General features: G+C 43.7%; 1 protein-coding gene across 17 annotated transcripts in view; it reads right to left on the bottom strand.

Moving 5' to 3' along the window:
• Positions 1–25,724, bottom strand: part of RYR2 (ryanodine receptor 2) — a 709,125-nt gene that overhangs the window by 149,510 nt on the left and 533,891 nt on the right. For all 17 annotated transcript variants that reach the window (XM_073338185.1, XM_073338183.1, XM_073338188.1 and 14 more), the window contains 7 exons: positions 22,324–22,384; positions 20,437–20,675; positions 17,974–18,055; positions 13,637–13,767; positions 11,652–11,972; positions 9,664–9,904; positions 3,126–3,213 (listed from right to left, as the gene is read on the bottom strand). In XM_073338185.1, coding sequence (XP_073194286.1) covers positions 3,126–3,213; positions 9,664–9,904; positions 11,652–11,972; positions 13,637–13,767; positions 17,974–18,055; positions 20,437–20,675; positions 22,324–22,384 — 1,163 coding nt within the window. The remainder of the gene's footprint in view (positions 1–3,125; positions 3,214–9,663; positions 9,905–11,651; positions 11,973–13,636; positions 13,768–17,973; positions 18,056–20,436; positions 20,676–22,323; positions 22,385–25,724) is intronic.

Genomic DNA, 25,724 nt, shown 5'->3' with positions numbered 1-25,724 from the left:
CAGGAAGTCAGTGGTGTCTCAAAGATAGCTGGGAGTGCTGGTCATTGGATCATTACAAAACCTAAACCTAATTTCCCCCATACTAATTTCCCACTACTGTTACTCACACCTTCTTGTCAACTGTTTGAAATAGGCCACTCTCATTACCACCACAAAAGTGATTTTTCCTCCCTTGGTATCCTACTGTTAATTGAATTGTCTCATTAGACTGATCCCCCGAAATATGAGACACCCAGGTTCAAGTCCCTTCTTCTTGATTCAGAACTCGCATCTTTGTGAAAAGTTTCAGTTTTTACAAATTGGCATTTTCCAACAAAAAATGTTTTCATTGAAAATTTCCCAACCAATTCTAGTAATTACACGTCTTGAATTAAAATATTAGAAAGTGTTCATATTGAAAAAAAATCACGTACACTTGATTAAGCACTATAAAATACTACAACAAAACTTCTATATATTTTACCTTAGCTATTTTCGTTTGTTTTACATCAAATATTGTCATTGACAATAAGAAGATTTTACAAAATATGCTGTTCAGTTTGCACACCTTAAATGATTTTCCACATAACAAAATAATAAGCTAACCTAGCTAAACTTTGACGCAAACCTCCAAGGCATAAAATCAATTACTGATGACAATGACTTTGCTGAACTCCACTGCTTACCTACAGGCAAACAAACTTTCTAAATTCAATCAAAAGTCTTTGCATTTGAAAACTCTGACAGATTATAATAAAGCGTAAACTTATCCAGTTTCCATTTCAAATATTAATTATATTAGATAAATGATTGTTTCCTCACATTTGCATAGTGAAATGGCATAAAATGCAAACTGCATCACAATTAGATAAAAAATAATTGCCTAGATATTATCATATTGGTAATTCTGTCTATCTTAGGTTTTTCTACAGTGAACATCACTCGAGTACCACTATCTAAAATCCTGATCCAGCAAAGCACTTAAATATGTGTGTAAATTTAAGCATGTGAGCAATCCCTTTTAACTGGCATGCTTAAAGTTATTAACATACTTATATGTTTTACTGAATCAGCACCTAATTGTTGAACAGGTAGTTAGGTTGTGCCTGGTGGGCTTCATAGATAATGTTAGGTAAAATACTTCTAAGTACAGAAATGCTACAATACTATCACTCAGACTTGCTGGTCTGTGGTTATAGTAGTAAAAGCAATTTATGTAAAGATAACACTTCTTCGCTCACCTATTCCCTGTGAGTGTTCAGTCTCATCTTATTGGCAGTTTTCTGTTAGTAGTTTTACTGCTTTTTACTCTTGCACACATCGTGAGCTGCATTCTATTCTAAAGCACGTATAATCAGTGAAGTCCATAGCTTAATTCTTAATGCACAATCTTTGTTGCTGGTGTACAAGCCAGAAAAAACCCAGGTTGAGATCCCAGGACAAGTTTTGCAGGAATGGCATTAAGAGGAAATCTCCTAACTTGCAATTTAGCAAACTTCAGCTAGAAGTCACCAAAGATATGTTTATACTGCAATTAGGCACCCATGGCTGGTCTGTGCCAGCTGGCTCGGGCTTACATGGCTTGGGCTGCAGGGCTGTTTAATTGCAGTGTAGACGTTCCAGCTCAAGCTGCAGCCTGAGCTCTGGAATCCTCCCACCTTACAGGGCCCTAGAGCCCAAGCTCCAGCTGAGCCCAAACACCTACACAGCAATTAAACAGCCCTGCAGCCTGAGCCCTGCAAGCCCAACTCAGCTGACACAGGCCAGCTGCGAGTGTCTAGCTGCAGTGCAGACATACCCCAAGAGGCAAACATGGAATGCCAGGACGTCTTTTACAGTGACTTTTTAAAGCAGAACCCTGATTTAAAACATGCTGAGCTATTTGTCTGTCTGCTCTGTGCACAGAACTCCCATTGACTTCAGTCAGACACCTTCTCATACAGAGCAGTTACTGAAATGGCAAAATAAGTGAAATGCTTTCCTTTAAACTCTGTTAAAGAAACAGAAATCTGCAATGCAGTGTTAAGTCAGTGGAAGTAAAGTTACACACTCTCTTCAAAGAACTTCTGGATTTCATGTGTGCCAGTCTCATCGAGGTTTCTTCGGTTACATACATTGTATCATAACCATGCCTATAGATTGAAGGAGGCTGGATATCCAGCTGTGGTGGGTAGATTTTATCATTTTCTGGTGAGTTACATCAATTTAAACTGATTGATTAGCTACATATTCAGACAAAGAAGGGAGTTTGGGGGGGAATAAAAATATAAGGCTGGTGGCAAGAACTCAGTAATGACCATCTGTACAGGAGCCTTATGAAAGAAATATGAGTTCTCGTGAAGAAATACATATTGTCAGAACTACAAGACACGACTGTATTTCTTCAACTTCACAGAACTTCAGGAGTGGCAGGAAATTAACAGACTCCTTGTCCACAGACTCCTCTCCATCATTGAGTACGTTTTTCCATGCAACCATTCAAAGATCATTATTACTGGTGGCAAACCGGAGACCCAAATTAGGACTACTCATAGCCCTTGCAGCTCTCAAGTGGAACAGACTGGCTACAAGGGATGACACGTTTAGCATCTTACAAGAAAAAGAGGATGGCAAACTCCTCATGATGAAGCACTGCTATCTGATTAATGGGGAGACAATAATGCCAGCCTCAACAGAGAAAGTATGATCCATCCTCACGGCCAGAAAAAAATGTGTCAATGGTGATTTATAAGTAAGGAGGATAAATTGCATTTGAGTCTATCTTGGAACGTTGCAAAAGGAAACCTCAAGTCAGGCAATCAGAACCAGCTTCCCCACATATTGTGGGATTGTTACAAATTATCCCATGATACTTCCCCCCACAACCAGTTTTGCTTGAACGACGCACCCAGCTGTATGATCCAATAAACTGATTTGCATCAGTAGAGCTATATTGCATTCCACTATATATCTATCCTTTTTGTGTCATATGGTTAAAGCAATTGGAATACCGTTAAAGAAAAAAAAGAAAAAGGAAATTGACGTGGGCAGGGGGTAACACACAACTTGCACCTCCTTCTCAAGGGATGGACATTGCTGTTAGTTAAATAACTGACCTATCTGCCAAGAAAACCACAGTAAAATAGAAAGTGTAAAAATTTACTTACATGGGATTTTGACCAATAAATGAATACTTCAGCCACCATGCGGAACAATTCCTCTGCTTCTGAGTTGGGTTCTTTCAGCCATTTTGCCCTAAAATTAGATAACAAGAAGGAAAAAAAAAAAACTTGGCGTTGATCCTTTCTGGCTTGGATAACGCAATTTTAACATTTCGCTTTGAAATCAATTTTTATACGACATCACCAGGAAAAAAGCAGAACGTTATGTGCATGTGTTTTAATTTATGCTAAAGTGGTCTTTTGATGCCCTACTTCAACATCTGAATACAGTTTTCCCATAATATCAATGTGGCAGGCTCCGACCTTGTCCCCGTGGGTCCCACACTTCCAGGCGGTTTAGGCTAGCTTCAGAAGCTCACTGCAACCCTCCATGTAGCCCTTCTCTCTCTAGGGCCAGGGATACAGTCTACTGAGCCCTTTTCATCATAAACCAGCAAGTAGGTTGGTGAGAGAATTCCCAGAGTCTCTGTTGCTCCTACGGCCTTATACCAAAACAGTTTAGCCTCCTGTCCTGACAGGGGCCTGTATCCCCCTCCCAGGAGGTAGTTCTGTAGTGGTGGGTTGGGGGGAACCCGGGCCTGCCATCTACTCCGGGTTCCAGCCCAGGGACCCTAATGGTAGCAGCTGTTGGCAGCCAACCTTTCACTGCCAGAGTTGCTACATTTCCCTGGGCCACTTCCCCACCGCTCTCCTGTTTCTCCCTTCTTCACCCTTACCTATGACTTGAGGGTGTCTTCATTAACCAGCCTCACTTCCTCTCATCTGGCTCCCTGGTTCTCCTCTTCCTGACTGGAGTGAGCCCTTTTATAGTATTAGAGGGGCCTTAATTAGAGTTAGGTGGTCACATTAGCTTAATGGCCTGACCTGACTCTTTGTAGGTTAATCGGAGTCAGGTGTTCTCATTAGCCTGGAGCAGCCCCTGCTCTGGTCACTCAGGGAACAGAAAACCATTAATCCAATGGCTAGTATATCTGCCTTCTGCTACTCTGCTGTACCCAACTGCCCTGGGTCTATCACATATCCCTCCCCCCTGCTCAACACCAAGGGGTTGGGCAGCGTGGGATGCCAGATAGCGTATGCATGATAAGCCATCGGCGTTGCCATAGCGACTCCCTGCTCTGTGCTGTATGCGTAACTGGAAAGGTTGGAGGGATAAGAACCACCTGGTTACCCTTGTGTTCCTTTCCTTGTTCCATTGCATCCATTGAAGAGGGGCATGGTCGGTCACAAGGATAAATCAGCGCCCCAGCAGGTAATAACGCAACGTTTCCATGGCCCATTTTACGGCCAGGCACTCTCTCTCTCTACCACTGCGTATTTTTGTTCCCTCGGAAGGAGTTTCCTACTGAGGTAGAGAATTGGGTGTTCCTCTTCCCCAACCATCTGCGACAGGACGGCCCCTAACCCCACCTCGGATGCAACTGTCTGTAGGATGAATTCCTTGGTGAAATCTGGGGCTATCAATACTGGGTTACTGCAGAGGGCAGTCCATAGGTCCGCGGATGCCTTCTCCGCTGCATCGGACCATCTGACTGGATCAGGACCACGGGCCTTCACTAAGTCCGTTAAGGGACTTGCCCTTGTGGCAAAATGGTGGATGAAATACCGGTAAATCCCCACCACCCCAGGAATGTTCGGACCTGCTTCTGATGACTCAGCCGTGGTCAATTTTGGATGGCCTCTAACTTATTCAGTTGGGGTTTTACCAGACCTTTTCCTACCACGTAGCCAAGGTATTTGGCCCCCGTGAACCCTACGGTGCACTTAACACGGTTCACCGTAAGGCCAGCTTGCCTGAAGGTATCAAGGACTGCCCCCACTTTTTCCAAGTGGGTCTCCCAGTCTGGGGTATGAATCACATCATCCAAGTAGGACGCAGCATAACTGGCATGGGGGCATAATAACTTGTCCATGAGGCGCTGAAAGGTAGCTGGGGCCCCATGTAGTCCAAAAGAGAGGACTGTATATTGGAAGAGACCCTCTGGTGTAGAAAACGCCCTCTTTTCCTTTGCATCTTCGGCTAGGGGAATCTGCCAGTACCTCTTAGTCAAGTCTAGGGTTGCCAAGTACTGGGCATTCCCCAGATGGTCCGCTAGTTCATGTATGTGGGGTATAAGGTAGGCATCAAACTGGGATATCTCGTTTAGTCGACGGAAGTCGTTGCAGAACCTCGTGGTGCCATCAGGTTTGGGCACCAACACTATTGGGCCGGACCACTGACTGTGGGATTCTTCTATGATCCCCATCTCCAGCATTTTCCTGACTTCCACTATTATTTCCTCCCTTTTGGCTGCTGGCACCTGGTAGGGCCTCATAGTTACTCCGGCCCCAGGGTTTGTGATGATGTGGTGATATGTCCCGGTTGTGCGACCCGGCTTTGCTGAGAATACATCTTGATATTGGGTGATCATCTCAGTTATCTCTTTCTTCTGGGCTGTCGTTAGATCAGAAGACACCCTCACCTGTTCAGGATTTTTGGGTCCAGCTCTTCTCAAACTACTGTGCATGCCTCTCGCGCATGCCAGGGTTTCAGAAGGCTGACGTGGTATATCTGCTCTAGTTTTCAACGTCCCGGTTGTCACACCTTGTAATTTACTTCCCCTCCGGGTTCAACTATTTCATAGGGCCCTTGCCACTCAGCCAACAGCTTATTTTCGGCCATAGGTACCAGTACCATTACTCAGCCACCAGGTTGAAACTGATGAACCTTGGCTTGACGGTTGTAGTAGGTTCTCTGGGCCTCTTGGTCCTTCTCTAGGTGCTCCCTCACTATGGGAGTGACCCGGGCTATCCGGTCCCTCATCCGTAGCACATGATCTGTTACGTTCTTCCCCTCACCTGGTTCCTTCTCCCAAATTTCCTTGGCTATGTCCAGGATGCCTCAGAGGTTGCATTATGGAATCCAGTGGAAGCTTGGGGGACCTCATGGATGGCGAACATGAGGTACAGTAGTAGGTTGTCCCAATCTTTCCCATCCTTGCTTACCACCTTTCTTATCATGGCCTTGAGGGTCCGGTTAAATCTTTCCACCAGACCATCGGTTTGTGGATGGTAAACTGAGGTCTGCAGGGTCTGGACATGTAGCAGGGAACAGAGGTCCTTCATCAACTTGGACATGAATGGTGTTCCCTGGTCTGTGAGGATTTCTTTTGGTAGCCCTACCCGGGCAAAGACTGCCACTAATTCTTTGTCAATGCTCTTGGAAGCTGTGTTTCATAAGGGGACAGCTTCTGGGTAGCTGGTTGCATAGTCTAGGATGACAAGCACATACTGGTGACTTCTGTTCGTTTTCTCTAGCGGCCCCACAAGATCCATGGTGATCCGCTCAAACGGAACTTCGATGATCGGCAGGGGTACCAGAGGAGCTCTTAGATGTGGACAAGGGCTGTGCAGTTGACATTCGGGGCAAGAGGCACAGTACCGCCAGATGCTTCATGTACCCCTGGCCAGAAGAACTTCTGTAAGATTCTCCCCTGGGTTTTCTCCACTCCCAGGTACCCTCCAAAAAGTGACTGTGAGCGACGCTTAATATTGCCTTCTGGTGTTTCTGGGGTACAAGGAGCTGGTGTACCTCTTGCTCCTGCATTTCCACGACCCGGTATAGGAGATTCCTCTTGATCACAAAATAAGGCCCTGGCCCCCGGGCCTTTCCCTCTATAGGTACCCCATCTATCTCAGCCACCTCCTTCCTGGTGTTCTCGTACCTTGGGTCTTCCACCTGGTCCCGTCCAAAAGTCTCTCTCCCAGGGCTTATCAGCCCGCACTCCGAGGGATGTGTCTCTGCCCTCTTGGCTGGCTCCATGAGGTTGGGGTTGGAAGCGGTCTCTGACCCCTCCTCCATCTCGGGACCCTCCCCTTCGGTTGCCCGTGTACGTCTGCCTACAGAGGCGGCCCTCTGTCTTTGTATCAGGATTTGGGTACCCAAAGCCTTGGCCGCCCTTCTTTCTCTCTTGGTCTTCCTGCCTTTCCACGGGACAGGGAATAGCTCCTGGGAAATTTCCACAAAAAATGGGAGGTGACATTCTGCCGCAGAAGCCTCCTGAAGTTCGGGGAGCTCCTCTCCCTCCAATTCCTCCTGTGGGAGCAAGTTTCCAAACCTGGGGAAATCTCTACCTATGAGCACGGGGTACGGGAGGTTTGGGACTACCCCTGCTTTTACCCCAGTGACATTTCCCAGAATTTCAATTTTCACTGGTATGATGGGGTAGCAACTAACAGTCCCATGGACATGGGTTACCCCCGTATGCTTACCCTACATTAACTGGCTGTGCTTCACTAATTTACCAGAAATTAGGGTGATAGCACTCCCCGAGTCTACGAGTGCCATAGTTTCTACCCCATTCAACTTTACCTGCCTTGTATATTTATGTGGGGTGACTGCAACCCCTACAATATTGAGTAGGCTGCATGGGTCTAACCCATCCCCCAGGTTACACTGCATGGACTCTAGACATTGGGGCACTGGGCTGCTATGTGCCCCAACTTCCAGCACCTGTAACACTTATAATTACTTCTAGTCACTCCCCTATCACGTGAGTTAGGGGTTTATTCCCAGGGTCCCCCCCACTCAGGGCTTTTCCTTCCTTCTGGGTTCCCGGCTTGTTTTTGGTCCCCCTCTTTTTCCACCTAGGACTCCCTGGGGATTTGGCTACCCGACCCGCCAGGGTCAGGGTCAAGTGTTTGCTTCGTGAGGGCCTTCCTTGGGGAGTTGGGTCAACTCCCTGTCTGTCATCCATCTTTTCACCAATGTGATCATTTCGTCGTAGGTGGATGGATCATTCTGGCATACCCATTTGCGGAGATCTGGCGGCAGTCCCTGCATGTAATGGTCCATTACCAAAATCTCCAAAATCTCCTCTGGGCGGCATGCCTTGGGCCATAGCCACTTCCGAGCGAAGTGTATGAGGTTGAATAGTTGGGACCTCGGAGGTTTATTCTCCCTGTATTTCCACTCCTGGAACCTCTGGGCCCATACCGCTGCTGTCACCCCGATCGTGCTAGGATCTCTGCCCTCACCCGGGAATAGTCAGCGGTGTCCTCGGTGGGCAGATCAAAGTAGGCCTTCTGGGCCTCTCTGCACAAAAAAGGGGTGAAAATGCTGGCCCACTGCTCCTGGGGCCAGGCCTCATGCTGAGCAGACCTTTCAAATGAGAGGAGATATGCCTCTACATCATCCTCTGCTGTCATCTTTGGCAAACAACCGGTTGCCCTCAGGGTTTGGGTCCCATTGGACCCCCAGGCCTGGGTGGCGAGGATCTTGAGCTGGTCCATTATCTCGCGCAGGAGGGCTCGATATTGGGTTGCCTGGCTCATTAATAATTGGTTGGTTTCCTGCTGTAGCCTCATGGACTCCTGTTGTGCCATTGCCTGAGCCCAGGTTGCCTCCTGCTGGGCCGCCGTGGCTTGCACCAGCGCTCTCACCACCTCCTCCATTGTGGTACAAACAAAAACCCCAAACCAAAAACCCTAGTACACTTTTTTTTAAAAAATCTCTTTGTTCCGCCATGCTGTGAACAATCACAATCCCACTACTAACACCAGTTGTGACAGAACTCCGACCTTGTCCCCGTGCATCCCGCGCTTCCAGGCGGTTTATGCTAGCTTCAGAGGCTCACTGCAACCCTCCATGTAGCCCTTCTCTCTCTAGGGCCAGGGATATAGTCTACTGAGCCCATTTCATCATAAGCCAGCAAGTAGGTTGGTGAGAGAATTTCCACAGTCTCTGTTGCTCCTACGGCCTTATACCAAAACAGTTTAGCCTCCTGTCCTGACAGGGGCCTGTATCCCGCTCCCAGGAGGTGGTTCTGTAATGGTGGGTTGCGGGGAACCCGGGCCTGCCATCTACTCCGGGTTCCAGTCCAGGGACCCTAATGGTAGCAGCTGTTGGCAGCCAACCTTTCACTGCCAGAGTTGTCAAATTTCCCTGGGCCACTTCCCCACAGCTCTCCTGCTTCTCCCTTCTTCACCCTTACCTTAGGGCTCCCTCACCAATGACTTGAGGGTGTCTTCATTAACCAGCCCTTCAGCCGCACTTCCTCTCATCTGGCTCCCTGGCTCTCCTCTGCCTGACTGGAGTGAGCCCTTTTGTAGTATCAGAGGGGCCTTAATTGGAGTTAGGTGGTCACATTAGCTTAATGGCCTGCCCTGACTCTTTGTAGGTTAATTGGAGTCAGGTGTTCTCATTAGCCTGGAGCAGCCCCTGCTCTGGTCGTCAGGGAACAGAAAACAGTTAATCCAATGGCCAGTATATCTGCCTTCTGCTACTCTGCTGTACCCAACTGGCCTGGGTCTATGTCACCAGGTAAAATGCAATGGGAAATTATTTTTTGTGATTTTGCTCCAAATCCCTTCCCTAAAATTGAATTAAGTCTGTAATAAGGTACCATTAATTTCACTTTAAAATTGATTGTGTGAAGAAAAGTTATTTAAATTGAGTGTAGAACATAATTAAGACACAAAATGAAGTATCAAGAAACATAACTAGGTTTTGAAAGGATTCACTAAATTTTTTCTTTTCACGTACCTGTTATAGTCCACAAATCTAATCAACAAAGGGTAGAAGGCATAGAGGTCCCGTGCCAAAATGGTGAACTCATCTAGGATAAGCAGTTCAGCCTCAGACATGTCACCTCTGCCTTCTGCTCTTAGATGGTCTTCATCTGATACAACCATTGCTGCTTTTTTCTTCAACTTATCCATCAGTGGCAGGAAGTGGGTCTTTAAGAGCTGGGGCTTCACTTTGCTTATGATAGGCTGGGAAAACACTATTTAAGGCAAATCAATACTATAATAAACACTTGACCACAAAGCGTAATCTAAAACCTTTACCTTTTTTATCGTGTATTTTATTTTAAAGAACTAGGGTGAAATCCTGGTCCCATTTAAAGTCAATGGGAGCTCTGCACGGACTTCAGTGAGGCCATTTGCGGCAGGGAACATGTTTGCCTATGTTGTTTTACAGTGACTATCAAAATGGGGTTCCAGTCCTGGATGTTAACAAAAACATAAGCATCAAAAACAACAGAAAGAAGACAGTAAGCATTGAAAACTCATGTGAAATTGAATCAGAGGGCAAAAGTGACTTTTCCAGGGAGAAGAGAAAGTTTTACAGGGTGACAAATCAACAAATCAACTGTGTTTTCAGCCTTTCACCTTTGTGATTCTGAATAAGACCCAATGTAGTATCATCTTTCTTTAAAACAAAAAAAAAAAAAAAGCCTAAAAGTGAGTTCCCATCTCAAAGGAGTGTGTGCTGAAGTGGAAATTCTGATAATATTTTTATGATTCCTATGAGTGCCTCAGTTTCCTTGTGCTTTGCATTGCTATGCATGGAGTGTAAAAAGCTGTCCATGGGGCAAAACAGAGGATATGAGGTGTTGAGTCATGCAACTGTTAGGGTGATATGAATGGGTCATTAAAGGATTGGCTGAAACCAACCCATATCAATGGAGGATCCAGAAAGAGAATGGGAACCCCAATGGCCAAGACATTCACATTTAGCAACCAACAGCCAAGAAGAAGGAGATTCCCTCCCATATCTCTGCACGGAGAAGCAGAGCAAAGGCTCCAGCTGGAGAACAAAGGGGAAAGGAGTCAGGTGGCTGGGTTAAGAGCTGGCCTTTGGAGAGACACAGGAACACACACACATGGGACTAGGAACTGAGACTGAGAGAGAGCCTAGATAGCTTTGATGGCAGCATGGCTCAAGGGAGTCCTGGCCTAGCATTGGCCATGCTGAACTCTTAACCTTTGCCTCTCTACCCTAACCTAAGGATTTCCAGATTCTGTACATCAGGTGATAAATAAATTGTTGCTTTGTTTGGAAAAGGCTGCCTGGACTCGCTGCAAATAATCACTAAGAGCATTGCACCCTGAAGGGGCACAGCACAAGCCTTCTGCAGGAGTCTGGCTTTGGCTGGACTCGCTGCAGGGAACCATAGAGACAGATACAGTTTGTGGGTGCCTGAAGGCTCAGTTCTGGATTCTTGGAGGCCACAGGCCTGCCTCTGTGGAACTGTGTGCATCCTTGGGGCCCAAGCACACTAAAGGGGTCATACTCCCAAGGAACTAATTAGAAACTGGGGCACAGAACAGACCCTGTGGAATGGCGATAGGGTGTTAGTCATAAAGCCTAATGACAACACTTCAAGAACCAGATTTTGTAATAGCACGCAACTGCCTTCTGTACGTATAGATAAATGGTGGCACAAATATAATTCTTTTAGTTCAGTAAATGGCATATTACAATGCAGTGATGGCCATGGCTTATTATGAAGTTCAACATGATATATACCAATTAGTTTAAGATATAGTATCTCTCTTTCAAAGAACTGCTGTTTTATTGTCTCATTTAATTAGACTTTATATTATTCAAAGAGCCTGTAGAATATGGGCTTGATTCTCCTCCAACTTCAAGTGGGGTAAATATACAGTAAATCTATTGACATCAATGTGAACTGATGTAAGAGACAGAAGAATCAGACCCAAATTATTCATATCTTTAAATCTTACCTGCTAATCTCTTCATCCAGGCTCCCTCATCAATACCCAGGTTGTTATAGATGATTTTCAGTATGTTACCCAACAGAGTGTTCATGTGCTCTGAGGTCAAGGCTGTGCAGCACATTTCAGCCTTGTCGGGATTGTTTTCTGGTCCATGTTCCCACCAGTGTGACATGTAGCTACACAGCATAGGCAATATCACTTCCATTATATGTGGCATTTGTGTGTAACGGATACCAGACTCTGCCAATTCCACAATTTCTTCCATTAACTTCTCCAGGGAAGGAATTTTTGGACAAACCTCTTCTACACTGATTGGCAAATTGAGAGCTAGAAAATAATAAAAATAAAATGTATCACAAAGAGAAAACACATATAAAATATTTATATCCAAATGTTTTTCCATTCTACTTTTATTTTCTCTTTCACAGCATGTCCATCTGGCAGATAAAGCTTGCGATACAAAGAAAGAGTGCTTTTATGGAACTGAGTAGAGAGTTATACATTAGCTTCAATGGAAGTGTCAACTTGTGTAGTAAGATTAGTGCCAGTACTGAAGTTGGAGCCAAACTGTTTGTATCTGCCTATACTCTGGGCTGTTTTTCAAAATCAGGCTACGTCTCATTTTAATACTGAATACATCACACATATTTGTTCACAGAGCTGCATTAATGCTTGCTTAATTGAAGTTTGGAAAGCATTCTGAAATCCTCAGTAAAAGTATATTCAAATTATTATTATTACTATTAATAAAAGGATATTTCTTTCCACAAGAGATAGTATAGGCTAGTGTGGATGTACTAAAATTACCAGAACATATTACCTATTAATGTAGACACTGACATTTGCCAGATAGACTACTGTAGCTCTATAGAAGAATGAATCAGTTGCTCTTCTTTTAAAATTGAATGGCTGAAGTTATACATAAGATGCCATTAAGTAATTGTTGTATACTATAGCATAGTGTTTTTCATTTTGCAATATTTGTAGTATGCATTATATTTAGAATGAGAAATAACAAAATAAAACTATATTCTACTACTATGAAAGGTAGCTGTCCAGTTTTTAATTTCACCCATGGTAGTTTGAAATAATACAAGTTAATCAACAGAACCTCTAAAATATTTGCAATAGGAACAGCATAAGGCACAGCTTTAATTCCCCAATTATGTTTTTATTAAATAGCCCTCTGAAGGGGGCTCTACATTAACAAATTTCAGAGTAACAGCCGTGTTAGTCTGTATTCGCAAAAAGAAAAGGAGTACTTGTGGCACCTTAGAGACTAACCAATTAGCTCACGAAAGCTTATGCTCTAATAAATTGGTTAGTCTCTAAGGTGCCACAAGTACTCCTTTACATTAACAAATGTTTACTTATTTATATTTGCCTTTGCTGTGGTATTTCCTACACTTAAAATACAGAATACACCATAGCAAACAATTTATGTCATGCTATCCTAAGTATTTACTTGTTAAGGGCATACAGTGTATCAAAATATTTAGTCCCAATTAAAGATACGGGTAAGTCCCAGAGATGGAAGTAAGAGTTGAGGCTGAAAATGAGAGATGAGGAAATAAAACTGTTCATTAGGATATGCCATTTTATTACATGATAGTAGGCAGTATTAAAATCTCTACCTGATTTGCCATATAAAATAAACCTTATATAAAACCACTTATTTATATACAATACAAATAGCTTCTGTGTTGCAATGTATCAACGTGATCAGAATGAGGAGGAACTAGTTTGGCAAGTTAATTCCAAAATAATAATAATATCTCCATATGCAACACTGGGCAGCTCAAAAAGGAATGAAAAAATTGAGTTTTGCAAGATTTAACCTACCATCTAGCAAATGAATATAAACAGATCAGTAAATGAAAGGCAGGATTGTTGTAATAGAAAATGCATGTAAATATGCAGTGAGTAAGACAACCACAATTGTGTGTGAAATCCAGATGTTAAAATGCCTGCCTGCGAGGGTCTGGATATACCTGCTCTGTCTCTTGAAGACTTGGTGTTGTAGATAGAGTAGGTATTATGTTTGTTCAGATGAGTTTCCAAAAAGGCCACAGGGAAGGCACCAGCAAAAGCAGCCAAACATTCTCCTAAGGCTGAGCGCTGCCTGTGAATTCACAAATGCTCATTGTTATTTATACACACATATTTTTTTCTGAATATACTCAGAGCTAGTTCAGTATCATCCTTACTTTTATTATAAACTATAGTCTTCTCAAAGAGAGAATCTGCTACATGGTTATTACTACTAACACAGTAACAGAAAAATCCATTTAACAGATATCAGAGAACATCAACTTTCTGCCATTACACAAATAAAATGTTATATATAAAATGTCAAAGCTGGGCCTACTTATATTTGCCGAGAGCTACCAAGGAGCATACAAGGAAAACACAGCACTAGTACAATAACAATAACGATAGTAATCCTATTATTTCCTCTCAATTTCAGATAATACTGACTAAACAGTGTCTCCTATTGACCGAAAGCTACTGAATGAACTGATGGATCAAGAGGCCAAATGTTACCATCATTATATCTAAATCAGTGGTTCTCAAAGTCGGACCGCCACTTGTTCAGGAAAAGCCCCTGGCGGGTTTGTTTACCTGCCGCGTCCTCACGTTCGGTTGATTGCGGCTCCCACTGACCGCGGTTCACTGCTCCAGGCCAATGGGGGCTGCGGGAAGGGCATGCCAGCACATGCCTCGGCCAGCACCGCTTCCCGCAGCCCCCATTGGCTTGGAGCTGCAAACCGCGGCCAGTGGGAGCCACAATCGGCCGAACCTGAGGACGTGGCAGGTAAACAAACCAGCCCGGCCCGCCAGGGGCTTTCCCTGCACAACTGGCGGACCGGCTTTGAGAACCATTGATGTAAAGGGTACATTAGATCCCACAGGCAAGTCAATTTTATTGTAGTACGTGACTGTCAAAATGACTATCAGGTGTTGTACCATTCTGAAAAGCTTGTGGGCAGCTTTAAATAAAGATGGCTTAGTATCAAGAGATGAACAAGCCATTTCTAATTTCTTTTGGACTAAAACATGCACGAGGAAGTAAGAATCAAACTGGAGAACTTGAGGAGATTCCTAGAAGTCACAGAAATTCTGCAGTTTTGTCAAAATCCTGCCTTCCTTTCTGACTTAGGAGAAAGGAGAAACCTGGAATTTCTGCTGTAACAGACTGCCATTGAATTCCCAATCCATAATACCCACAATAAACACAGGAACTTCAGCTTCTGACTCCATCATATCTAACTCCACTCTCATAGCTATTTACCCTCCTGATTTCCTCCCTGACCCACATTATGTCCTCATGAAAAGAACATGTTTCACATATATCTGTAAGATAGCATGCTATTCGCTTTCTATATGCATTGATGCTTGTGGACTATAATAGATGAAAGAGGCCACTTCACTTTCACAATAGCTCTTGTATGAGTCAATATATAATTTCATATAAGACCAATATGTAAAATATAAGCCACTTAGAAAGCATTCACATATAATTGCATATATTTTTATTTCGCATTGGAGAGTAATTATTTTTAAACTTAATTCTATTTGTGATTAGATGGGGTGACAAGTGGGGGTGAGGTCAAAGGCTGAGGTGGCCATGTTTGTTATGAGCACAGTGTTATAGATAGATAGCAGTTCTGAAGGCAGTAGCCATTTGGAGTACAGTGACTATGTATGTCTCTCTGGAGTTACACATCCTTCCACTCTTATTGGATAATAATGGCTCTTTGATAGAGTACAGAGATTTCCAGACTAAGGGCTACTGAGAAATAATGTCGGTCATCATGCAAATCAGAGCCCTTTTACCAGGATGCAGTGGTTTGTAAAAGAAACAAGTTTACATAGTACAGAATCCCTGAATTTTGATAGCTGAAACAATGCAACTTATTTGACTTGACTTTAATTGACTTGTTGCAACCTTACATTCTGACTCCCAAATTGGTTGCCAGGAGTCCGGTTTTCGAACGGAATACCCAGTCGAAAAGGGACCCTGCAGGCTCTGGTCAGCACCGCTGACTTGGCCGTTAAAATTCCAGTCAGCAGCGCAGCGGGACTAAGGCAGGCTCCCTGCCTGCCCTGGCTCCACGTGGCTACCGGAAGCGGCCAACATGTCCCTGCAGCCCCTAGGCGCAGGGGCAATCAAGGAAGCTCCACGCACTGCCACCGCCCCGAGTGCTGGCTCCTCAGATCCCATTGGTGAAGAACCGTGGCCAATAGGAGCTGCAGGGGCGGCACCTGTGGGTGTGGGCAGCATGCACCATGCACAGCTGCCTTGCTGCTCCTATGCCCAGGTCAGGACCCCTTCCCACACTCCAACCCCCTGCCCTATATCATAACCCCCTCCTGCATCCTAAATCCCTCCCAGAGCCCACACCCTGCACTGCCTCTCACATTGCAAACCTCTGCCCCAGTACTGAGCCCTGTCCTGGACCTCAAACCCCTCATCCCCGGTCCCATCCCAGATCACCCCCCCCCAGCTGGAGCCCGCACCCCCTCCCACACCTTGCCCTAGTCCAGTGAAAGTGAGTAAGGGTGTGGGAGAGCGAGCAACGGAGGGAAGGGGGATGGAGTGAGTGGGGACAGGGCCTTGGAGAAGGAGGAGGCATGGGTGGGGTCTCAGAGAAGGGCAGGGGCGAGGTACAGGTGTTTGGTTTTGTGCGATTTGAAAGTTGGCAACCCTACCCGTATACAAGCTATGAGATTTAATGGAAAGGGGTAGAGAAACAGACACCCTGGCAAGGAAGTGGTCATTACACTCCTCAGTGCTATTCTGGGTCTGCTACTGCTTTGCTGTGACCTTGAGCAAGTCACTTGATCTCTCCTATTTGTCAGTTTCCCCCCCGGCAGACTGCAGATCAGGGTGTGCAAACTAAGGCCGAGGGCCAGATCCGGCCCCTCAGGGCTTTGGATCCGGCCCGCAGGATTGCCCCCCGTCGTGCCGCAGGCCCCGTGCCGCTCTCAGAAGCGGCCGGCACCATGTCCCTGCGGTCCGGGGGCAGGCAGAGGGCGTGGCGTGGGGCCAAGGCAGGCAGGCAGGGAGCCTGTCCTGGCCGTGGTGCATGCCGCTGCCACCCCGGAGCTGCTTTAGGTAAGCGGCGCCAGGCCAGAGCCCAAACCCCTCCTGCATCCCGCCTCCCAACTCCCTGCCCTGAGCCCCCTGTAAAATCCTGCACCCGTCCTGCACCCCTCCTCTGCCCCAATCCCTTACCCTGAGCCCGTTCCTGCACACCACACTTCCCCCCACACCCCGCACTCCCTTCCGCACCCCAACCCCCTGCCCCAGCCCTGCATACAATTTCCCCACCCAGATGTGGCCCTCAGCCCAACAAGTTTGCCCACCCATTCTGTAGATAATTAAACCTGCTGGGATGTTGCAGAGTGTTGTAAAGTTTAATTAGTGTTTTGATGAAAGTACACACGGTTATGAATAAAGTTCTCTCTCTGCCTTGCTTTATGGCCTATCTGACTGATTCTGTAGAATCACTGATTGTTTTCAACAGTGATTTTTTGAGAATGAGTCCTTCCAGACCTGATTCAAGAGTCTTGAATTGTATAGCTCAGATCCACCTCTACTTGAAGTACAAATGCAAGAAATACATTTTTGATGCATTATGATTTTTTCATTTGATTTGTTAATAGAATCATGAATGAACAAAATTCAGTAATTCTGACTGGGCGTCTTACCCATTAGAATGAAACTGCAAAACGAATAGATAACATTTTATTTACAAAATGTAAAAACACCACATTTCTGTAGAACAAAGGTAAGTTTTTAACATCAGTCACGAACAAAGATAAATGAGGGATAACCATAAAGTACAGTGAAGTTAATCAATCTACAAGGAACAATTATAACAATAATTGAAATGAAAATTTGCGTTTTCCCCTTCTAGAACTCATAAAATTCTCTAAGTTCTCCTTGTAATTATACTTGTATACTGCTTGTATTATACAAAAAAAGTCAGATCCTGCAGTCCCAATGCAAGCATGAAATATATTTTAGAATAAGAATCTCTTCGGTTTTAATTGAAGACTATCTTTTTACATAGTTATATGCGAATATTTAAATTTTATTATACTAAATCCAGTATTCTTATTATTATCACAATTCTCTTTTCTATTAGGGGTACTTGATTTTGCCCTGCTCTCACCCACAACTTCTCTCTACACTCCTTTTTGTGCTTTATTAAAGCTTCCACCTGAGAAAACATTCTAACAAAGAACACATGTGGTGACTACTTATACGATTAAGTGTGTATATGAAGATTCCAATTATGTACATGATTTTTCATCTTACCGCTCCACATAGATACTCTTGCTGGTTCCTAGAGAGTACAAGCTGGCCAATATTCTGTAACAAGAGACCTGAACATCTTCCACTAAGGGAAACAGACAAGGAAGAAGTAAAAAAAAAGGTTTTAATGCATTCCATTTTAGTCTACACAGTGGGTTTAAAATATAGAGACAATCTAATTATATTTAACTTGACAACCTGCATACTAATGAGTTCAAGCTACCAAACACCAACTATAGAAATCACTGTGTAAATCCAAAAAGTAGTCCTATGGCCAGATGCTGACATAGCTTTTTATGAAAAAATGCCACTTAATTCAATAGAAAGCATATACTGAGAACAATATTATATTTAATGTACCATAAACGCTCTCTATTTTGCTGTGAAAAATGGCAAACCATCTTTGTTAGGATAATGCATAGTTATAGAAGCTGAGACTTGATTTATTAAATAATCTATGCACTACAGTGTACTGAATCTTTTCCAATTGCTAGCAGTGCTTTAAAAGCAGGGAATTCTCACAGCAACTATCTAAAGTGTTAAATGAGTAAAAGGAAAATATAATCAGAGAACTAACCAATTTAAGAATGCATTATGCTTTGTAAAATATACAACAGTAGAAAAATACTCTTGCGGAACAGATTTTTAATTTTGTAAATTACAGTTAATGATTAATGATAGTATCTCATTTTTAGACAAAGCTACAGGTAAATAGCATCTAAATGATGTATTCATTAGTCAGGCAAGGGAACCAAAACACCTGATCCCCAAAACAACTTTTCTGTTCATTGCTTGTTTTCAGGAATAACAATCATCATATTATGCATTCTAGTGTAAAGACCAACACTGTTTTTCTATGTGCAGCTGTAAAAAACTGAATTGATCAAATTGGAGAGTAAAACAGTAGAGATGGTTTTTCAGTCCCTCACACAGTATGAGGCAGAGGCAGATATTTTTGATTGGCTGGGCTGACATTCTAGCTAACTCCTCCCACTTACGAGCCACTCCAGAGACTCTCTTCTAAAGCCAATAACTGTCATATCTGAATAAAACACTTTTTCAAAATTTATTAACAACAGATAAAACTGCCCAGCATTAAGAAGTAACTGCCCAACTGAGGGAAAAAATACACAAACTGGGATGACAAGGAGGGCTATCTCCTCCACAGCGAAATGGCTGTTATTCCTAAAACACAATGTGAAGAGAAGTGGTGCTTGTGTGCATTACATAAAATAGGTAAGCACAGTTTAAATTAACCAACAATTCATACTATTAGTGGGTTTATAATAACTGAATAACAATCAGATAGAATAGGTGATTAAAATCTTGTAAGTAATAAAGTATCAGAGGCTACTGATGAAATTCTATCGGGATCAGAAAACAAAAAGGAGTAGGAGTATACCTGATATTCTATAGGTATAGTCCCACAGCTTTTAAGTTTTGGATTATGTTAATTAGACACTGAAATTAAATGTCTTCAGCCATCATTTATAAAGAAATAAAAATTATAGTATAGCATCACCCAGTCAAATTATAAATATCAGAAAACCATTTTCCACAGAGCTATTTTATATTTTCTCAGGCATAGAAAATGCAGATGACTGAGTCTGATCTTTTTCTAGATCCTCCCTGAGTGGACTCCTTCCTTGAAGCTGGCCAGCTCAGAAATGGAGAATTGTTGAAAGAGAAGAATTGCTGCCCACAATAGAAGGGGAGCTGGCTATTAGAATTCCCATGGGGCTTCTAAACAGTACAAGATTGAAACTCTGCTTTGTGGACTGTAAGAGGCACTGTGAGAAAACAGCTTTAGTCTCTCCAAAATGAGGTGATTTACAAAATGTACGTTCTACATCAACTGTGCTCCTACACTCCACAGAAATGGAGCTTCAGAAGTACCTCCCCACATCAGACCCTTGCAGATGTCTTCAGCAGTTCCTCCTGTTCTGCCTCATGCACCCATTTGACACCCCATCAACTGAAAGAAGGTCATGTTTGCAGCTAAAGTCAGGTGACATAACCTTGCTTGAAAAGTTTGAATGAATGAGGTTGCATTACAACAGATATCATCAGAGAACTTCAAAGTTCTATACAAAAATTAAGTTTGCAACACGCCTGTGTGATAAATATTATTATTCCCATTTTACAGATGGATAAACTGCTGCAGAGTGAGACTCCGTGATTTATGCCAGATCACATAGCAAGTCTATGGCAGAGCCAGAAATATAATCCAGATTTCTAATCCTATCTTCTAACCACAAATCCACACGCCTTCCCAAATTTGTACACAATGAGATAAAACCTGCATACCTTATTCTAAGCTTAAGACAAATTCTCATTTAAATCAGTGAACATTTTGGCAGAGTTTTGTCAGGATTTGTCCCCATATATTAGAAGCCAATCTGTAATAACCCTCAGTACAAAACAAGAAAGATCATTAGCTGTCTGGCATTTCTAAATAATACATACATATTATGTCTTCTCCAAATTGATGCTGTCCAATGTGTTCAAATAATGAAGAGAGCACTGGAAGGAGAGCCACTGTGGTGTAGTTAATGATTTGTGTCACTCCTTTTGGCTGATTTCTTGTGTGTGTAAACTGGCCTTGCTTAAGATTTTCCATTGTCTTCTCCAGATCTTCTGCGGCATTATCCAAAAATGCTCTCAATGCCATTTTAACAGACTCCAGACCAGTCTTCATCACAGTCCTGTGCATTACATATAAAAGAATTAAAGATCATATTCTGTTAGAGAAAGCACAAAACAAAGTCTATTCCTGACTGATATAAAAAAAAGACACACAAGATCTTGGGAAAACCTTCCTATTGGGTAAAATCTTCTTTCCCACAAGAAAGCAATTCAAGCAAGCATGTTCCAATTGAAAAGCAGTGTCAGAGTGTCACTCTGCAGACCAGAAGGGATTTCAATTCATTTTACATTGACTCGGCTTCTTAAGGAAAGGGCTTAAATGCTTCATAAGAACAAGGAATGAGGAAGCCTGCTAAATCATCAAAATAGAAAGCTTATGGTTGTTTGAAGCTGCAAGCCAAAATGCTACCCATAGCCAGATTTTGCTTCAGCAATTTTAAAAATCAGAATGGGTTTTCTGAAAGCCACAGTTAAAATCTGTAGTAGAAAAAGAGCAACATGAACATGTTGGTCATATAACTACAATCACTTGTATGCAATATTGTAATTCAGTGTCACTGTCCTCAAACAGAAACACAAGGCTAGCTGAGTTGACTGTAGGGGTCCTCTATTCATAGCAAAGTACAATTTCACAGAGTATTCATTGTGATTGTGTGAGAGAACTCAGCCCAGGTGAAAAACGCTAGATTGACAGGCCAGGAGACTAAAGTAACCTCTTTTATTCACAGAATATGTACTGCATGGGTGGCAGCAATGCAAGCTTCCATATACAGCTATATAAAAGTGCCTCAATCCTGACCTGGAGGGACCTTTCTATGGGTATGCCTTCACTGAAGAGTTAACTTGGGTGACTGGCACCTGAGTTAACCTAGCCTAAGTGTGGGCAGCCATACTGCAAAGCCATACTCAACTCACTATATCCTCACTGCTACTGCACTCACCCATGTGTCACCAGGCCTTCTGGGGGGGCACATGCCATGGTTCTTAGCGCTGGTGTGAGCTGCTCTGTGATTCTTCTACCTAGTGAATTGTGGGAGAACTTGTCTGTGCTTCTGGACATGTCAGGGGGAACTGTGAGGAGGGCATCCGAGGACTATCAGCACTTGAGTGGTTGAGTGGGCACTTTACTGGCTTGAACAAATGCAACAGCCACACTTTAGCCTATAGACCCAGCTGAGTCAGCTAGCCTGGGCTGAAAACACCACTAAACTCAGGTCAGAATGTTTGTGTTTGGACAGGTTAAGGGCAAATCTCAAATAATCACCCGAGTTAGCTCAGCAGTAAAAACATACTCAAAGAGTGAAAGCATGCCTCACTCTATGCCAATTCAATTCTTGACTTCTCTGATCATGAGGTTGTAAGCAAAACAGTAATTTATTTCCAATAGTTATGACAGTTTTTGAGACACTTATTCACTCGAGACAAAACCCATGAACAGCCAGCAGTTTTTGGTCACTACTGAACTGGCCTGGAGTTGGAACAGTGAGCTAGAGATGAAAAGCTCTATGTTCTCTTATCAAACCCTTGGGTTATCAAGAACAATAAAGAAACAACATTCAGTATAGGAACTATTTCAGCAGGACAACCCTTTTTTATTTTAGAAATTCTGTGGCCATGTACGGATAATCAGCCCCCCAATTCTACTGTACATGTGCTATTCAGTTTTAAGTGATTTTTGTATACTTTAGAAAATGTATTCAGCATTACCTTGCATCCAAAGTCTGGCCAAGTATATGAAGACAGTTGACTATTGATGTTGCATCATTTCCTAAACAGGAAGCAAAATGATCCACCAATTAAAATGAGTTTGCATTAAAGCATTCCTATTTTTGTTAACTTTTGTCATTTTCAAAGAAGCAGTAAATGACACAGCAGGGGCACAATTCAGCTTCTGCGTGATTTTAACAGTCAAGTTAAAAACATGCAGTTTGTTGCATTAACTTTATTTACACAGACAATAAAGCATTTCTGATCAAATAGCTGAGGCACTCAAAGCATCTCTCCCTCAAACATCTGAGGCACTCATGAAGCACTTAGATGTGATGTTAATTAGAGCTGCAGTGTACTATTTGTATTTCATTTAAGTTGTTGAAAATTTCACTTTAATTGATTCCAGTTTATCTGAGCATTCATTTTCTTTCTCTCAGGTAACAAAGGTTATCTAATGCTCTCAGTTTGGTGCTGCCTCACTGATACAAGAAACAAGCATTCATATAAGATGACAAAGATGTTAGACCCTGAACATAGCAGCTAAGCTGAAGTGATCTACTACGGGATCTTTGAAATCAGATATATCTTCCTGAAAAGCAACACAAATACTTCTCACAACTCTTGCAGTTCTCCACCTAATGCTCTATAATAAACTTTCTTATGATGAAGTATCAAGCACAAATTCAGACATTGGCATAAATGGATATCATCCACTAAAATAAGGAGTCTCATTAGTTAACACACAGGGCAGAATTTGGCCATACATACATGATCCATATATATTATTTCACTGTTTTAGAGTTAATTCCCCCACCTGTTTACAAAGATGGATTTCTCTCTCTCTTTCCTTTCTACACTTCTAAAATTACTTGGTCTTCAGGAACCAACAATTGAGTAGTAGTATGTTTTTAAACATTGATTTGTACCTACAATGAAAAATGATGTTTTTCAGTGAAATAGAGATTTTCAAAAGGCAGACCATAGAGAACTAGATGCAATGGTGGCATTTGGGAGGGCTTCTTTACATTACTCATAATTAAGGCTACGATTTACTCACAGAGATCACAAAGATCCATGACTTTACTGGACCTCTGTGACTTCTAGGGCTTCAGGAGAAAGAGTGGGGACTGTGCGCCCCTGCCCTGCAACTGGGGCTGGCTGGAACCAAGACCCTGCAAGCCCCAGCCCTGCTGCTTCCTCCGGGGGGCTGCAGCAGGGGCCAGGGACTGTAGCCGGAGCCCGAGACCCACAACTTCCACATGTCTGGGGCTTGGTGCTCCCCAGCCCCAATATGTCCTGGGCTTGGCGGGGGCCATGGGCCACAGGCCTGTGGTGTCCCGGGCTTGTGGGGGCGGCAGCCAGGCCGTGCACCACAGCCCCGTGGCGTCCCGGGCTTGGCACAGGCTTGGTATGGGCCATGCGCCCCAGCCCCACGGCGTCCCGGGGCTGTGCGCCCCAGCCCCACAATATCCCAGGCTTGGGCGGACTGCAGCTGGGCCTGCCCCAGGGCTTCCACCAGTGGCTGCAGCCAGGCTGTGCACTCCATCCCCACGGCGTCCTGGACTTGGCGCGGGCTGCAGGCCCCGGCCCCATGGTGTCCCAGGCTTGGCAGGGCTGCAGCTGGGGCCGTGCACCCCAGCCCCAGGGCTTCTGCCAGCAGCTGCAGCCAGGCCATGCGCCCCAGCCCTGCAGCTTCCATCGGTAGCTGCAGCTGGGTCCATGCACCCACCCCAGCCCCACAGCATCCCGGACTTGGTAAGGGACACATGCCCTGGTCCCACGGCATCCCAGGCTGGCGGGGCTGCAGCCATAGCAGTGTACCCTAGCCCCACAGCTTTCGCCAGGGGTTGCAGCTTGGGGTGCACGTGCCCCTTGCGGCTTCCCAGTGTCATGTGCCCCCATGCTGGGGCTTGGTGGGGGCTGCAGTGGGAGTCACTCACCTCTGTCCCACAGCTGGGCCAGCTCTGGAGCAGGGGCTGTGCGCCCCCCATGGCTGTGCCCTCTGCTGTGGCCATATGGTGGGGGGCTTGGCCTGTCAGTCCCCCCACATGGGACTCCACTCCTTCCCCCTACCTAGCCCTGCCCCCCATTTATTTGTAGTAAAGTAATGGACAAGTCATGGGCTCCATGAATTTTTGTTTATTGCCCGTGACCTGGTCATGATGTTTACTAAAAATAACCGTGAAAAAAATTGTAGCCTTACTCATAATCTCACAGCAGGAACTGGTTGATACATTCTCTTATTTACATTCACAGCAAGAGTCCTGTGCTTTGCCAGGGTCAGCTAGTCTCTATAGTGAGGGTCAGTAGGGTGGAGTCTACTATAGTCTAAACATGCTGAAAACAAGCCAATTTTTAAGACTACCCCCCCAGAAGTTGTGTGCGTGTGCTTTCTTTCTGATAGTAAAAATAGGAAAAAACTTCACTGGGACATATCAGACTTACACTGAAGTAATATTAAAAGATTAAGAAATTAAAGAAAGTTTAAAAATTCCAAAAATTCTAAATTAAGGCCCTGCCTGAAAAAAGTGTATTAACAGGATTAATTTAGCTTCAGCAGGACCATTCACGTGCACAAGTCTTTGCGGGAACTGGGACTTAGGTAGAAAAACCAACCTTAATTCACTACTCTTCATTTAGTTATTGTTATATAATCACAATTCATTTGGAAACCTCTGCCCAACATGTATTAAACATGTTTAGAAGACAACAGTGGTTACAACACTGATGATCTGTCTACACTAGCACTTCCACTGTTCCTATTACTTGTGGGGCCATATATTTTTGAGAAAGACATCTAGTGTAGACATAGTCTATGATAGCTATATTTTTGCAACAGAAAGGGGTGACTTTTTTTTTTTTAAAGAAAGCTTAGCAATTGTGGAGAGAACTAAAAATCACAAGATCCGTATTGACATCCACTCCTATAACCTTCCTCATGTAAATTAGCACAGCAGCAACTGAAGGGTACGGCCTTCCTCCACAACTATGCTTTCCCAAATAGACCATAGCATCACCAATGTCTACCGACTTTTTAACTTCAAATATTTGAGATATTTGGAAAAGCATCCGAAGTTCAGATGCTTATCTGAACCCCTTTGGTCTGGAAATGTGCCTGGAAATTTTACAAGAATGAGGTCCATTATGAGATTTCCAGTACTTCCTTATTTTGTTTTGCCTGGAAACATTGTGAGAAGAAACTTTCATGAGGTATTTTCAAAGCCCAGGTTCTGATTCTGGATGTAGCTAAGGAAAATTGAATTGCTAACACTGTAAAAAGCAAACTAAACATTTTTGAACTTCACATATATGTTTTGTTTGGACCTAATTTGGAGAAAAGTATTCAAAATAACTCAGTACTTATTACACTCAAAGTTATAGTAAAACTACTGCCAGTA

Source organism: Lepidochelys kempii, chromosome 3, assembly GCF_965140265.1.
Source record: "Lepidochelys kempii isolate rLepKem1 chromosome 3, rLepKem1.hap2, whole genome shotgun sequence".
Taxonomy (NCBI): Eukaryota; Metazoa; Chordata; order Testudines; family Cheloniidae; genus Lepidochelys; species Lepidochelys kempii.
The sequence above is the reverse complement of the archived record's forward strand: the minus strand, read 5'-3'. Positions and strand labels throughout refer to the sequence as shown.